Source organism: Rhopalosiphum maidis, chromosome 2 (genome assembly GCF_003676215.2).
Source record: "Rhopalosiphum maidis isolate BTI-1 chromosome 2, ASM367621v3, whole genome shotgun sequence".
NCBI lineage: Eukaryota > Metazoa > Arthropoda > Insecta > Hemiptera > Aphididae > Rhopalosiphum > Rhopalosiphum maidis.
The window spans coordinates 31,713,765-31,731,905 of NC_040878.1; the positions used below are offsets into that span (position 1 = coordinate 31,713,765).

Here is an 18,141-nt window from a genome sequence, read left to right on the forward strand (position 1 = left end):
AACTATATTGTAATGAAAATCTTGGAAGTGCCTATACGAAATGTAATGAAACTGATTTTAATGTTTCTTGCGCTTAAATCACAAAAAAAAATGAAAAATATACATAATCTAATAAAATAATACAAACATTATAATATTTTACTAGTTCATTGAATTATAATTTATAGTACATACGATTATACGAATAAAAGTTAAAACAAACAGTAGTAGGTCATAGCTCATAATAATTATTATTAACTAATAAAAGGCAAAATGCCAAATGTGCGCCCTTGTGCCTATGAGGTAGAGACCGTTAGATCTTCCAACAGGAACTACATACATAGACACTGAGGAGTGAGGATAGATAAATTATTATTTTTAAAAAAACTTTAATAATACAATCATTATGGATTATATGCATGTGTTATTGTAGAGAGTTGGTTTAATAATTAAATATAAAGCATGTGTGCTATGACGTAATATAAAATATTACATGTTTTTGGATTACCATAATTATTAATTACAAAATACTCGAAATAGACACTTTTATCTTACTGAAAAAAAGTAGAAATGTTTATGGTTCTGCACTGCTGATTGTTATCAACCCGAATTTTTTCATGGGATCGTTAAAACGAAATACTGTTCTCGTTTTATTATCTTGTAAAATAGAAGAAATCTTCTAAAATCGGGACATATAAGAGTTCTTGTTGTAAAATATCTCGAGTGATTTGTGTGTAGTACGTATATACAAACTATTATGTATACACCATACGGTATACATACCGTACATATACATGTGTGTGTGTGTTTCTGTATAAGCCAAATAATCTTTAGACCTAATCTAAAATAAAAGTAAAATAATAATAATTAAAAAATCTACAAAATGTTTTTAATTGTTGAATTAATTGTAAGTTAAATGTATAGGTACAAAATACAAATAAAAATAAAAATACAATGTTTCAATTAAGGATTTTTTGACCTAATAATTACTATACACTTATGGTTATGGATATACAATATCACAAAATATATGCTTATGTGTAAATTAAGCAATTATCACGTTGTGCCAAATAATAAGAATAATAAATATAATACATATTATAATATTTATTTTATTGTTTTATTTTTTGTTGAAGATATTTTATATATAATCAATAGATTTAACTATGAAAATATCATAACAGTACAAATTAAAATATATATTATATATTATATTTTATTTAAGAGCTTTTTTAAAAGAAATATAACCTTGAAAATTAATAAAATATTTTCAAAAATATTTAGATAATTATATAAAATGTATAACAATTGTAAGTATACAGGACATGGCGCAGTGTACACAAACATTTGTCTTTAGTGGAGAGTAATTTAAAAATAAATAATAAATAATTATTATAATTAATAATTTAATTATAAAGTTAACTTTTAAGTTATGTCTTATTATTAATATATCACAATGCTACTATATTGAGTTATTATCAAAAGAGCACATCAAACTATGATAAGATTTTGTGTGCAACATTTAATTATTTTAAAATTAGTTAGATAATACGGCCATTGTAGACAATGTTTTGACAAACATAATTAAAAGTTTAAAGGGTTGGGGGCAACTGTCTTATCTTGTGGTGACCAGCTGAGAATTTAAGCAGCTTGGCACATCATGCTGTGTCCTATAATATGTAACACATATTTAGTAAGTCTTCAAAATAATGCTTTAGATCAAAATCTCTATCCTACGACTCTTAACAGTGCTTAATTAAATACACACATACTTAAAGTTTTCATTCAACATTTGTAATTGGTTTACTTCTTAAAATAGTTAATATTAATATTATAAAATGTATATTAGTGTGTATTTTTTATAGTGTTAAAATAATAAAATTAATCATTTATTATCTTAGTGTCACGCTATCAATCGTTTTCCCTTGGAGATTGAATTACTATTTACGAAATGAAATATTCTGTTTCAAAACATATTTACGTGTACATTTTAAAAATTCATCGAAAAATATTAATGTGAAATCCAAATATAATCAAAATTTTTTTTTTAAATTTTCATATATAATTTTTTTTTGCGATTAGTATTTCTTGGGCGAACCCAAAATTCACATTCTATTGGCTTATCTAGCAAACCAAGAAATTCCACAGCACATGTAATTGTTTTAACTATAATTTTTTTCTTTTATTTACAATAATTAACACATTTAATTTACCTATTTAAAAAAAATAGGAATTTGGTGTATTCACATAGAAACTATGTGTTCAAAATTTCAAAATAAATACTCAATATCAATTGATATTAATTTTCAAAGTCAATTCATGAAATAAAGAAGTCGAAAGACAACCATTTTGGCGGTAAGCCGTAACAATGTAGTGACCTTATCTCATCCGGTTAAGTATGTAAGTTTTCACCATCCTCGTGGAAAACCCTGAATATATACTTATTGTGACGGGGCACTTACTATTCTGTTAAAAACCTCATTTTTCCTATGTGGAACACTCAAAACTACGGTTTGTTGCAAATTTAAGCACAGTAAGTAAACAATAAATACTATAATTATTGAGTCCTAAATAAATATAAAATTACAAAATCCATCATAATCGTTGTATAGTTAGTGCACAGTATATTCGATGGTATAACTACGAAATAAAAAACAAAAAATCACACTATTACATTATTTTAACGCCTTACTTAGATTCCTTGTTTATACCTACATCACCCGTGATCGATTAAAGCAATTTAACCTGTAAAGCGTATGGACCGTTTATCGTTTTCGTGACGCGCGAAAATATTATTAAAAATTATCCTTTGGAAATATGATGCTACCGTATTGTTATTATTGTCGTCGTCGTAGTATGTGATGTCGACAAATCAAAACACTCTTGCCAGTCTCTCCGGCACATTCGACCTTGGACCATGGTGATAGGTGTCATCGTCCCACATAACAGGTAAAATATAAGATATTATACGGAGCGTACATTGTCATATTTTCTAGTGCAAGGGAGATTTCACTCATCATTTCGTTTATTATATACTTATAATGTTTCGTTTTTATCGAGTCCGACGGAAAAACCATGGGGTCTAGAGGTCATTGCTTTATGTTTTCCTAATTTTCCTCGGTCATACTGGGAAAAACAACTCGATCCACCCTGTATATACATCGTTTCCCCTCCCCTTCGATCCACGCGTGGAATAATCATATTATTATTATTATTATTATTGCGTCGCCGCGGCGCGACCGGGCCGGCCGTCACTGCAACCTATATAATACCATTGTGGGTGGTCTCTGTCCTCCCCTCCTCCTCCGGCGGTCACCGTTTGGTTCATATATTTAAGTTCGAAAACGCATAACAAACACCACACGGTGCGCGCATCCAGCGGCCAAACTCACTACATACAACCATATATATAACATCAGCGGTAGGCAAGTTTCTATTCTAATAGGCAACCGAAAGTTAAGTAACAATTGTTTCTAAATTAAAAAGTATAAAAAAAAACCTCTCCCTTACTTATTAATAATCAATAAAACGTCACCCATCAATTTACACTTCCTATTGAATTTATATCTAAAAATGGTATGTATTTATATGGTTGTTTTACATGGTTACTACATTCAAAAATTAATACATAGGTAGATACCTAATCAAAACATTACAAGTCATAGTATAATTGATATATCTATATTAAATCATAAATAATATTTGGAGATTTAATGAATTTAAAACAATAATGTCCGATTCTAAGACATCTGGTTAATTTATGAATTTATATACTGTCGTTTAATAAGTAACTTCAATTTAATTGGCATGACAATGATGATATTAATAATATTAATAAAATATTATCACCCACAATCGGGTAAAGGTCTTCCAATAGTGCTATGTTGCAGCTGCAGTCACGATATATTATATGTTATCTGCATCTGCAGTGGGCCATTCGGTGAATTTACGATTTAGTCAGACGCCGTTTCATGTCTTCCGGACGTTTACGTCGTATAATCCTTTAATCCTTTAGACCACCGGAGATCAATAACGAAAATAACAGACCCGCGGGGGATTACCGGTGGTTATCGTGTTGGACATATCGTCGTTTCCAATTATATATTATTATAAAATTATCGTTTTCGTGGCGTCTTCGGTCTTTACGACCGGCTCAGGGTCGAAAATGAGGAAACCCATTATACAACGCGTTGTAAATAAAAACAGGAGCTCACTTGTCATTTATTTCACGTGCTAATTGAATTTATTATCGTGCAATAGATATAACAACATTGTAGCACGACGACGATCGTTTAAACTTAACAATTTTCGCAGCTGTATCTCGTCCATTTTAAAAACGTATAATATCATACTATAATATTGTCAATACTGCTGCATAGAAGGATTGTCGGATCAAGATCGATTGGAGAAAAGACAAAATAAACGCCATTTTTTTTTTTTTTGGTAATCATTTTTTTTTTCTTTGACTAAATAAAAATATATTTTTTTACACAATGTCTAATTACATATATAATAATAACAGACGATGGAGCGTAAAGTAAAAAAAAAATAAACAATACACATAAAACATAATATATGGCAATTAAACTATACATAAAACGACTTTGTACCAAATAGTGATCGATCGATAATATAATACACACAGACTAAAAAATATATTTTTTTAACATATTATATTATTGTTAAATATATATGTACAAACTACAATAATATCATACAAACGCTGCATGACTGTGTTACAGCTGAATGTAAAGCGATTATAATATTAACATAATATTATGCACACAATATAATCTCCTGAAATTATATGTAATATAAATATGTACCTATATAGTAAAAGTCTTTAATCACAATCCTTTTATAGAGTTTGATGAACGCGTTATCGGGAACGAAAAAACATAAATAAATAAAAGATGCGAACTGACAATAATAATCTTCGAACAAGAAAAATACAATTCGATAACACGACATTGCAGCACGCGCTGTAGGTATAGTGTCGTAGGAATGGGTCCTACTCGATGAGCTTATTCGGTTTCCGGTTAAACGATTTGATTTCAGTCTGGCAAAAAGCCTGAATAGTAAATAGATTAGTTAACAAACGCCGTTCTAACGCCGTCTCAACCCCTATTTTTTTAAATCCAAGAAAAGAACCCCTCCCCCCACAAAAAAAAAATGTAAAACCCCGAGTGTCCGATTAAGAACGCACCCACGAATTGTACGCTTCAGTCGATCCGTTCTAGGAATAAATAATAATGATAGAAAAAAAACACGAAAAATAATGAGAAAATTATACATAACAAAAACGGAAAAAGCGCATTTCGGCCAGCCGAAAAATAAATGCACGTACCCGCACGCGTACGCTCGATCCGCTGCAAGTGACGATCATCGTGTGACTAAGTAAGCGGATGCTGCCGCTACTAACATCGCTCCTGGTAGTAAGCCCGTCGCAGACCCTGACCCTTCGTCTTCATCTTCTTCTTCGTCTACTTCTTCGTCGTCGCTACCGACGTCGTCCGAAGCGTTGTACCTGTTCCGGACGTCCGGCTGGTAATCCGCATTGGCCATCATCATTTCCACCTCGGCTCGGTCCGGGTCCAGGTCGAACATCCTAGGCCGGTGCTTCCTCCGGTTCTTCCGGCCGCCGGATTTGTTGCCGCTGCCATTGCCGCCGCCACTAGAACCCTCCTGTTGGAGTCGCGGATCCGCCTCGCCACCGTAGCACAACCTGACCATACGCTCCTTGTTGCGCAAACACTCGACCGCCGATCTTCCCGTGCACCGGCACCGATTCATCTTAGCCGCCTTTTCCTGTCGCCGCAGTATTTCCACCGAATTGAGGCACCGCTCCGTGCACGCTACGCCAACCAGCATCCGTCTGCAGTACGTCTGATAATAGCCCTAGTGCCGCCGTGCACACCGGATCCACCATGCACACCCAATGGGCCAGCTCGCATGGCACCACTGTCTCGTTCTTGGACGCCTCCAACACAAACGGCCGACATATTTCCGCCCGGGCCTTCATCTCCTCACAGTAGCGATCCCGGCATTTGCACTGTAAAAATCCGTATGTTATAATATTATACGACTGTGTTATGTATTTCAATATAGTAATGTATTGCTAGAGATATTCGTGGATCACTGTTTATTCATTCTGCATGTACATATGTGACAATAATGGTAAACACTTTATCAATAAGTCAAAAAAAAATGTTCTCGATTTGCTCGACATAATTATTTTCTGACAGACTTTATTGTCATCATTACATACAAGTATCTATAATTTTTATGAAAAATAGTATTTTATGGATATTGGTTTTAATATTTTCCAAATAAAAATCATGAAATCCCCCGACGAGAAATGTAATTTTTTTTGGAATATTTTTGTGTATTCGAAAAATGCCACTATAGGTATTTATTATATCCGTAAACGGAATAAGGTAGATAAAGTATGATAGATTTTCAAATTATTTTTTAATAATTACCCGATAGCTTATATAAATATCATCCTCCCCCCCTTCCGAATACACTACTGGTATGTACAATACAATGTCGTGAGTTAGGTTATGGTTATATATAATATTACAATATATTACGAGCAGAACTGAAGGCTTTTTAATTTATACCATGTTTACACTACCATATAGCTGTTGTATAGAGTCATTCATGCACTCGGTAAATTATCCTGTTTGTAATAATATCATGTACGTTTGGAATTATAACGAGGTCGCATTTGTTTCACAGTTGTTTAAGCTTAAGATAAAATTATATTATACTCCTAAAGAGTGATAATTTATTATGTAAAACTGTCTATATTGTGACGACAGTGCTATTTATTAAAGTTAAAATGCTATTTTATGAAATTATTGATTTTTTTACTAAAGTAATACTCACGAAAACAAAATATATAATCATAATGTGTATTAGATATACATATTACAGAGTTCGGTGGAATGTTTAAGCAGATTTTTTTTCTGTAGAATTTTTACGCTTCTAAATTGTCGATATACCGCTGCAGCACATATAAACATATAATATAATAATATATACAATAATGTACATGGACGGGTGTGTTAATCGCCATAAATCATACCCCCTCTCGAAGATAATCGACCCCAGAGGCTAAAAGCGCGCATACTATAATGTGGCGGTGCGCTTACTTTTTTTTTTTTAATTGAGTTTTCAAACATATTTCACGAGAATCGCGGCGACGGGTTTCGTACCCCGCAATTACGAACTCGACAATACAATTTCATTGAACTATTTTTTTTTCTCTCGCCCAATTAAAATTTCTGTTTCGAAAACATCTGAATCCCGGTTGACGTTAAATTATTCGCATGTTTATTTTTTTTTATTGCGATTCGAACGCCGGAACGCAAACACGTAGTAGGTACAGCATGAACAAACAACTATAATAATATACCAATACGGCTTTAAAATAAATAAGACTTCACCGGTGACTTTAACGAACACCGCGTAGTTTCGTATGTATGGTATGTATGTATGTATGTATATATATATATATATATATATGACCACATATATGGTGTATAAGAAAAAATACAATGTCGTATTTTAGCGTTGTTCCCGTGACGACAGTACGCATAAAATATCAAATCTACCCACACAATATTCGCTCAAAAGCGTATATTATTTTTGCGTTAGGTTCGAGACAAATTCGCTGCAGTGGTTTAAACGAAGACGATATTGTAATATAAGCACTTCAATTTTGACCTTAATACGCGAAAAATATTGAAACAATATTTGAAAATGTTATTCGTTACATGTGCAGCATTATCACTTGTTACATAATAATTGGAACAGTGAATTAATGGATTTGCGTGAATTTTTCGATACTTCGTATAGAAAGAATTAAAATGTTTTCCAACACTGCAATATCTTGTACGAATGTTATGTTTTGCGTATTACCATAGTATGATGTAGTGCAATATTGACAAAAAAAAAGGAAGGTAAACACTATAATTATTTCCTCATAGAAATTATAACTTTTTTATAAATATTTCGTCATCATTATTCATTGATTTATTTAAATTGTATAAAACTGCAGAAAGATTAATGTATAATGTATACTCACGTCCATCATCCGCTTGCCGTCCTCGGTGGATGTGAGTGCGACTAGCGCATACAGACACGATTCGGGGCACGTGGTCGAGTCCGTCTGGAGGATCCTATCACACTTGGCGAAGTAATGTGTTAACGCCGTCGAACAGCCCAATCCCATCGCACACTTTATTCGTACGTCTTCGCACATCACCTGCTGATTGTCGGCCACGGCCACGGCGCTGTTATCCACCAGTCTTTCCCCGTTGCACAGTGCCAACGACACCATGCCCGACAGCAGCAAAGCGACCATCGAAATGGTGGTAATGACGTTTGTAGTCATCTTCACCAATGTTCCTGCGCACATAAACGAATCGTAAATGATCAGTAAAATGTGTATTAGAGTTCGCTGCTGTAGCATTGCACTTTATTTTTAGTCATTATTATTATTGAATCGCATTTTTTTTTTTTTTGTATCGGTGGTGCGATTAAAATGAACATTTATAAGCATAAGGGTGTCGAATAAGGTAAATACATTTTCCTTCGTTGCGCGGGCAGATAATAAAACGTTTTCAATCGCGACTCGGAAAAATTCCCACTATTATTATATAGGTACGTTTGCAATATTTATAAATACCGCTGTAGTAGCTAAAAATAAATTTTATCGAAATTGTAATAACACTGTCTGTATAATGTTCGTGAACAAATATGCGTAAAACGATTAGAGATTGTGCAGGTACGATATAAATATTGACGAGAAAAAAATATTTAACAAGGTATTATACTTGAGGACGCGTCAAAGAGACAAGTGTTCTATTTGTCTTACAAATGTATAACATGCAAATGTTTGTCCAGTAAAATCAATTTTGTGTGATAAGCTTAAATATTAAAATGAAATGACTTATTACCAAACGTAGAGGTGAGAATATAGGTATATATATATTATCCCATTGATACCACCTATTATATCTATACAATTTCAGTTAAAAATATTGTTCGTTAACATCGAATTTGAGACGTCTCATTTATTTTATGCTGCATCGGCTGTTTTATAGTCGGCGCACGACACATACGAATTAAGACGACCCGAAACCTATATTAATAACCAGCTTCTTACAACGTAAATAATTAATATCCTAACCAATGTACCGTGTTAAAAGTTATATGCATCATGTATGTGGTCAGGCAATATAGGATTAGTAGGATTATAGGATTTAGCCGACTTATTTAAAAAAACAGACTATTATGTTTTTATTAGGTCTTTTATTAATATCTATATACGCGAGTGTATATGCCCAGAGTCATCAAATAGTGGCCCACATTACGAACTTAATCCAGCCCGCAGGGAGAAAATTTATTTTTAAAATTATTATTTTTTTTTTTTTGTTAACTGAGAACTAAAAAAGGTTTTCATTATTCTAATTTGATTTTTAAAAATTTTGCCTAAACTCGTTTTGGATAAACATGTACTTTATGTTTTGATAGACCACGAAAACTTCATAAATTTCTGGAATAGCCCTTCAAAAATATTAACTGGTAACTCATGATATTTAGGCTATTCGCAGCGTACGGAGTTGTAAGCCTCATAATATACTGGATAATGATCATAGATATGTTGTTCAATTTCAAAAATTTTTAGTGCGAAAACAGTATTAAGCGATACCAAATGTAAAAATGTGTCACATACGGAAAAGAAAAGAAACTAAACGACTTCGGAACGTTCGTTTAGTTTACCTACCGCACGGCCGGCCAAGGCGCGCACGTAAGTCACGAAAACGTTATTATTTTATTATACAGACGTAGTATATGTATACGCTCTATATTAGGCGGTTTATTAGTTCAGTCTCGCACAACACACACGAGAAAAAAAGACGGTCCGAAATCGGTATCATCGTCGAACGAATGAAAAAAATTCACGAAATCGATAAAAATGCCAACCGCGCTCTCATCGACGCTGCGCACGACGGCAATCAATGTCAAATCGATCGTAAATCGAAACTCACGCGCATTAATTACAAAACATCGACTACAGATACACAACATTTATAATATATACACGGTCGTAAATATAATTATGTTATGAAATCGGCATGCGATTGGTCAAGATGGATTTTCCATCATGAACATAAATCTGAAGCTGGCAACTTCAATATAATGTATAATAATATAATATATACAATTAAATGTTTTTTTCTCGATTTTTAAATTCATTCGTATGAGTACAATGGTCAATCTGCCACTTTGTTATTGACTCCAGCAAAGTAGTCTGTTGATGTATTTACAGTTTAATCCGTAAATCGCGATGCTTCAGTTTCTCTAGTCTCTGGAAATCTCGAAATCGGTCTCGCTGTATATAATACATGTATGAATGGTATGATTCGCATATTTAGGTATAAAATATATAGCACCAAAACCAACCAATTAGATTATTTTAAGATTAAAATTAACTAATTAATTGCAAGTAGTCAAACAAATTATATGGACCATAATGAAGCAGAACATTTTACAGCAGATTCGATCGAACTGAATAAGGTAAAATACTCATGATATTATTATATTATTATACTCTTTCCTAAATAAAACAATTTTTTTTTTTTTTTTTGATAAAGCTCTTTTATCATAACTCGATTATATCGGACGTTCAATACAATGGCACTGAATAAAAGACATTCTACCCTCCCTCCCACCGTAAATCTAAAATTTTTACATTCTCCAAAACGACACCACCTTACTACGCGACAATAACTTTACGTTCGTTATAATAATAAAATAAAAATGCGTGTACAATTTAATTTCGTCTTCTTCGACGAAAAATTGATAGCCATTGTACTGCATGCCAACCCGCGCGCGCGCGCATTTCTATAGATGCACTACTACGCGTTCGTGTAGGAATACGTGCGAGATGGACGCGCGCGAGTTTTATTATTCACGTATTGTCTGCCAGACGCCATTGTGCAGTGCGTGTCGCGCATCCCGTTTCTCGTCGACTGCTACCTGAATTATTATTATTATTATTATTGTCGTGAGCCGTGTGTGTACATATTTATTATTTATACAATATCCTATATTGTATATATATATATATATAGGCATCGGCAGCTGGACGAGGGCTGAAATATTATATTATATTCGAGGAGTGAACGGACGAGAGGATGAGGAGGATTTATCTTTCCAAATCATGACGTTATTACGTATATTAATATATATATATAATACACGTGTGTATGCGTATTATATTATATCCGTTTAATTTGTTTGACTTGTGCACACACGTAGGACAGTAGTGTGTACATAGGGGCACTACCGCGTGTTATACGTATGAGATGTGATGTGTATATAGTACCTACATATATATACACACTACTGAGCAAACACTACACGCGCGGTGAAATCGAATACACAACATCACGCACGCCGCGACGGCCAGCACAATATTATGCAGTCGAGCGCGGGGGCGGACCTAAATATATAATATTATTATTATCACATTATTTGTTTGTTTTCGTATAATATACACACATTTTTTTTTTCCGTCGAGTACCTCCTATATCAGCAGTGCGCACGCGACCCGTCTCGGCATCCGACTCGTATTTATCGTATAAAATATATTATAAGTATATTAGTATATATATATTATATATATATAGGTACTGTGGATATTACTCGTGTATAATAATATATATATTGTACTTTTTAATATTACATATATTATCATGAATACGCATCGCGCACGGTTACCGGCAATTCCCGCGTGGCGGAGATGCGAATCACGCTTGATAGTACATAGTACTTATTACTTGTATACCTAACTAGTAACTATGCAAATGACAACGTTCGAGTTGATACACACGAGTTTGAAAACTCGTCATATGACGATAAGCGTCCCATAAAAATTCTGTCGGCCGTTCGTATTCAGAGGACAGTGTAGTTTTCCGGGTCCAAACTCTCTAAACATTTTTTTCTCCCGAAAAACTTTTCTCTCTCAAAGACCGACATTCCCGTTGGGATTTTCACGACAATATCCCTTTCTAGTTTTCTACACAGAAATAAATACATATTCCGTACATGACCTATACCTATTGGCGATTTTAATGTATACAAATTAATAAATTATGACGTAATCGCAATAATTAGAGTGTCATTTTTACACGACGGCTGGTCGCTTTCTCTCGACGGTTTTCAACGTTCGGCGAAACTCGAATGTAGAATAATTATAAAAATATTATAACGGCACCTATATGCGGTCATATAGGCTACAATACGAACACTATATTACTTATACCTATGTTGTGTAGTTTATACTGCAGGTGCGAGACTCAGAAGTTCGTCAAAATGTTTGCAGTCATAAAACGTTATAAAATAACGCAAGCACTCGTATGTTTGTTACGATATACAATGGGTATATAAAAAATTATGAACACAACATAAAAATATACACCAGCTGTGCGGCTATACATGCGTAGGGCCGTTTAATATAAAATTTATACGATGTGCTTGATTTAAGTTGTTTTTAATTCACGGTGTACCGCAAAACCTACGATGAAAAAATTATCAACGAATTTTTATGATCCGAAAATAATCAAAACGGTTTAATCCTTTAATTGTTTTTTCCGTTCGTAATATTACATTGAAACTGCGCCGCCGATCCACCCGATGGAAACCTTATATACCATACGGGCGACGTCTAAAGGATTCTGATTATAAAACTAGCTATTAAAAATTCACAAAATCAAATCAAAGCCCGCATAATTTATGTCATCGAGTCTACTGTACCTACGTATTTTATTAATACATACGGTAAAATCTCACGGTGTTATTTTGCATACAATGGATCAACGGCGTCAAAATTGTTTATGTATATTAAAAACGTTTTTACGGTTTTATGACAGGATTTTATTACACAATATAATAACTTTTATTGATATTACCTTTGATATTAAACGTTAAACAAATCCTATACTAAAAAACAATAAAATATGATTTGAACATAAAAATAAAATTTGAATTAATTCGATATAATTTATTATAAAACTATCCTGTGTAGGTACCTCCCTTTTAATTTAAAAATATTTTTTTAGTGTTTATGTCAGTATTTTCCATTTTTTATTTAAATAAATTATCTACATATTTAAAAATCAATCTTCGGAGAACAATAATTACTACTATAGTGATATAAATATTATTAAATGTTTTTATAAAATTAAAATTTTTAAATTTATTAATAGAATATTTTAAATAGTCTTGGCATTATTACAATTTATGTGATTTTAATTATTAAAAACTACAGGATCCACACAATGAACATTATATTCATGTATGAATAGGTACAAAGACTTCATTTAAATCTCTGAGAAACAATAGAAAACATCGTTTGAACACGCTGCGGATATTAATTCTTATATAAATTTTACGCTACCGTCTTGGCGAAATATTATTTGACAAATAGAGCTGCGCATTTTATAATATGCGTGTAGCGTGTACGTTTATGGGCTAAAAGATGGATTTGGTCGAAGAAACAATACAACTGAAAGGAAAAAATCCTAAGAAAGAGGGCGGTGAGCAAGGGGAAGGGACGGAGCTGTCACGTCACAGTCGTTATAATATAATATATATAATCTTCCATTCTCCCACGAAGACGTCTCTGCAGCCGCGCGCCCGGGTTGTGTGCGAAAAATATAAAAACCGCCCGCCGAACGTCCGAGAGAAAAGAAACGACCTGCAATGCACAGAGTACACAGGTGGCACACAACACGGCGCGCGCATTCAACCGTCGTATACCCATATGTGTGTACTTATATTATATACCATGGTCGTGCAGAGCTGTCAGACCTTTTCACCTGTCACCCCTCCGGGCAGCCCCAGCCACAATGTACGTAGTGTATACGTATAACACGGTGCGCGGTAATCCGTCTCGGATTACGCGCGGAGGGACAATACCGGGTGGCGAGGGGGGCCTTTGAGTGCGGGCAAGAACGATCGGGGAATGAAAAGATCACGTCGGATAAAAAAAACCGTGTCCCGAAAAAAACAGCATCGTTTACGACGACGGCTGCTGCAGTTTTATGTTTCGATCGGCTCTCGTCGACTACATTATATAATATCGCGCAATATAATATTGTCTACATTACAATATGGTAATTACGATTTACAAAAAGTTTTTATGGTAAAAGTCTGAATAAAATAACGCTTTTCCGCTTTATTGAGTACGATTAGTAAATAATCAGCGTCAATAACTATAGTCAAACCTAGTTCTACACAATGATCGTGTGTAATCGGTAACATGCCCTGTAACGTATTATGCATATTATTTATATTATTAAGTTCAAAATTTAAACGATATTCTACTTCAAACTTTTGCAGTGTTCGACCGGACACGAATTGCAATGTTTTCATGTGCAGCTAGCTGAGAGAGTGAAAACTGCAGCGAATATTTTAAACCTATGTAAATATATAACACATTTAAGCATATAATACAGAATGATTCTGTTGTATTTGGAAATACAAAGAATTTTTCAATTTTATTTTTTAACGTTTGAAGATATCCTATTTTATACTTCTCTATGATTATCAATAATTGTTTTTAAAATTGAAAAAATCTTTATATTTCTCAAGGTATGATTTGCCATAGAATATATGCGTCGCTCGCGGCGGCCGTTTTCGAAATAACAAAAAATTATACGTTTTGCACGCATCGTACTTATTGACGGTTCATTCAGACTGGTTATAATTTCCAAATATAACATTATAACTATTACCAATTTGCTGAAACGTGGACACCACACGAAGGGTCGTAAAATTGATTACACTGGTAGGTATACCTGCATAATAAACTAATATAACATATACAATACGCAAGTGCAGTGGAATGGATACGAGTTTGAAACCGGCCAATAATTATTTCCGCATCGGACGGATTTAAGGCTGATCTCTTATTCCAAATGGTTATCAGATATCACGTATACTCTGGAAAATCGCTCAATGTGCGTGTTTCGTATATCGTAAGTATCTACTGAATTTTTGAACGTTTAACTAATAAGCGTAAACAAGTGTAGTAGTCCACCGATTCCGCAATAAACGCGAAACGCGTACATTATAATTCTCATATACTCTCCGTACCAATTCGTAGACATTTAATGAAATTACCACGAGAACAGAAAAACATTTTTTTTCGTAATGGCGTAGTCTGAGTGTCTGACTATTCGAATAATCGTACGCAATGTATACTTAGAAAATATCTATTATTTAAATGTTTCAAATAATCGGCATCACACAAGTCAGTGGCACCGGGATTTGTTTTTGATGCATACACGCGGAATCGTTTTGTTTTTGACATCTACGAGCCTATACACAGTTCGAGACGGACTTCGGAACAGGTTCTATAATATTATATTATTACAGTGATCATAGATCCGTGGCAGGCAGTTATAGTCGTGGTATAGGTAGGTATTATTCGTATACATATATACTATATTATATTATATAGTAATAGCACGTATATTGTATATAACATATCGACAAAAATCGTTTAGACTAGAAACAAGTTTCAGAATTTTTCAAAAAACCAACCTTCGAATAATATATGGTCTTTCGTTATACATACATAATAATATAAACACGATAAACTCAAACCCGAATAAATTACTATAGGTTTTTTTATTTTTTTCTTGACGTTCAATTCAAAATACTAATTAAAGTGTGTCGTCTTCAATATAATTAGATATTTGAAAACATTAGATGCATTTCGTCTGACATGGTTATAATATTGGTATTATTATACGATGCATACGTTGCGTATACAATTTAAAGATACCTCGCGATACGTACAATAAAATATTTAGCGATATCAAATAAATTACTCGATTATTGTTGTGATTATACGATATCTACACACGTTGGTCCGCGGCAACGTTATACTCTACAATGTTTTAATGTTTTTAGAATATTGGTCAGATAGACTTATCGTGATTGACGGTTAACGATTGTTAGTGGGTAAACCTAAATAGTATAATACATCGGTACAAATGTACGCAATTAGGAGGAGCTCCGCGCGGCTATAAAAATATTTTATACACTCTTCGAATAGGTTCATTAAACGGTGTTTTTATTATACTATCGTCGTGGTACCTCATGCGCCTTATATTATTATGTATCTAATATTAAATCCCGCCACTAGTACACGCGTAGAGTATCCACGACAACGGAGAATGACGGTCGTAATCTATTTTTCGTGTTCACAACAATAACAACCGCGGGGTGGGTGGTGGAGGAATCATTAAATTCGGTATTTTCATCTATACATACACCCCCCCGTTATACGGAATGCATTTTGTAAAATTCAAAGGAAGTGTGCGCAGTGTCGTTTGAATAATGGAATAATGATAGTCGGGGGGACGGGTACGGTCCGAGAATCGTAAAACCGTCAACCTCGCGGCAGACCCGCCGCTGTTTCACATACACCTATATGTATAAATATGTACATACAATATAAGCATAATACGTACCTTTACCTACGGTTAATAACGTATAGAAACGCAGGTCATATCGCCGATAGGTTTAAATTGGATGTGGACGGAAAGAAAGAGTCGTCAGTGCAGACTAATCGCGATTTGGCGACAAACGATTTTATTTCGATACAATATAATGTAGATGTCTAGCGGTAATTATAATTAGGTAGGTACTTCAAGTCCCGCCGTAATCGTCAGTTTGCCCGCCAAAACCCGCGTCGGACCGGAAATGTTTTTTTTTCTTTTTTCGGGACACGACCGCCGGCTCAGTCGTAAAACGCATACTGCCACAATATTATATATAATTGCCCCGGAAACATTGCGCGTCTCGCATCTGCAGGATTTCGTTTAAAAATAACACAATCCCGAACGCGTCGCCCGCAGTCGGCTTTGCGGAGTAGATTTAATATTAATCAGTACCTCCGCGTTAGACGTTGTAATAACAACTTAATTCCTATACACAACGAAATAAGGACAAAACCTTTACAAACGACTAGACTGATCAGTAGTTACTCAGAGTCAGACCCGCGGTATCTAACTTTGCACGCACGCGCCCGAATATCCGACACACATGTTGTTAAATGTTAATTAAATATTAAATAATAATAATTAACGATCAATTAGGTTAAAGTATATAATATATTAATATGTATATGAGTACTCACAATAATATTCAAATCGAACGAGAGAGTTCTGTCATTACATCATTCCAATCGATTTTATTTTTTATTTAAAATGTATATTATTAATATATAGGCGTTTTAATTTATTTTTATTTAAAATGTTAAAACAATGACAAGCGGTGAGAAAATATTAATATTTAATTCCGCACTCTCACTTATTATACTCGTTCGGTACGCAGAGACCTTTGACGCGATTTTTGATTAATATTCGGCCAGTAAAATGATTAACGGCGTGCGATATTATTATCAACTAAACACGATAAACGTACTCCGATGGACGTGGAGCTCGATGCGATACACACGACATAAACACACGGTCGACGGCTGACGACTGTCGACTGGCTCCGAAAAACCGAATCGCGGAGAACGAGTGCGTGCGTGCGTGTGTTTCTTATACTATATGCGTGTGTGTGTGTACCTGCTGCCGACATCTGCCAGTTCGTTTGCCCCTTCCCCACATGGTCGTCCCATCGCGTTCGAGATTTACCATCCTATCGCCGCAGTCGTTGACGACTAAAATCCTGCGCGTTCGATCCTTCTCATAATCTCATCCCCGTCCACCAAGCTGTTCCTACTCAACGACGTAATACCAACACTTCGTCCCTCTCCACACGTCCTTCTCCTGCTCATAGAGTCCTATACTCATCGTCCCGTTCGGCGACAGACGTTTTTACGTTTCACCGCGGCATGCCGCCACGGCTGTCATTCCACCGCCGCCGACGCCGACGACAACAAATTTGTCAAAAATTTACAGACAGCGACGATGACGTGTGAACGACATGTCGTGCACATCGCGATATACTCTCTCCGCCTTTTCCGTCTTTATATTATACACTATTATCCTCATTTGGTGGTCGTTGTATATATATATTATATAAGATATAACTTACAGGGATCTAGGACAGTGGTCGGCAACC

General features: G+C 34.4%; 1 protein-coding gene across 1 annotated transcript; it reads right to left on the reverse strand.

Annotated features, from left to right (window-relative positions):
- Positions 1-4,512: 4,512 nt before the first annotated feature.
- On the reverse strand, positions 4,513-17,581 carry LOC113554580 (growth arrest-specific protein 1-like). Its single transcript, XM_026958482.1, is given in 4 exon segments — positions 4,513-5,877; positions 5,879-6,031; positions 8,072-8,394; positions 17,207-17,581. Coding segments are annotated over 3 exon segments (978 nt in total). The 5' UTR covers positions 8,381-8,394; positions 17,207-17,581; the 3' UTR covers positions 4,513-5,361.
- Between the last annotated feature and the right edge of the window lie 560 nt (positions 17,582-18,141).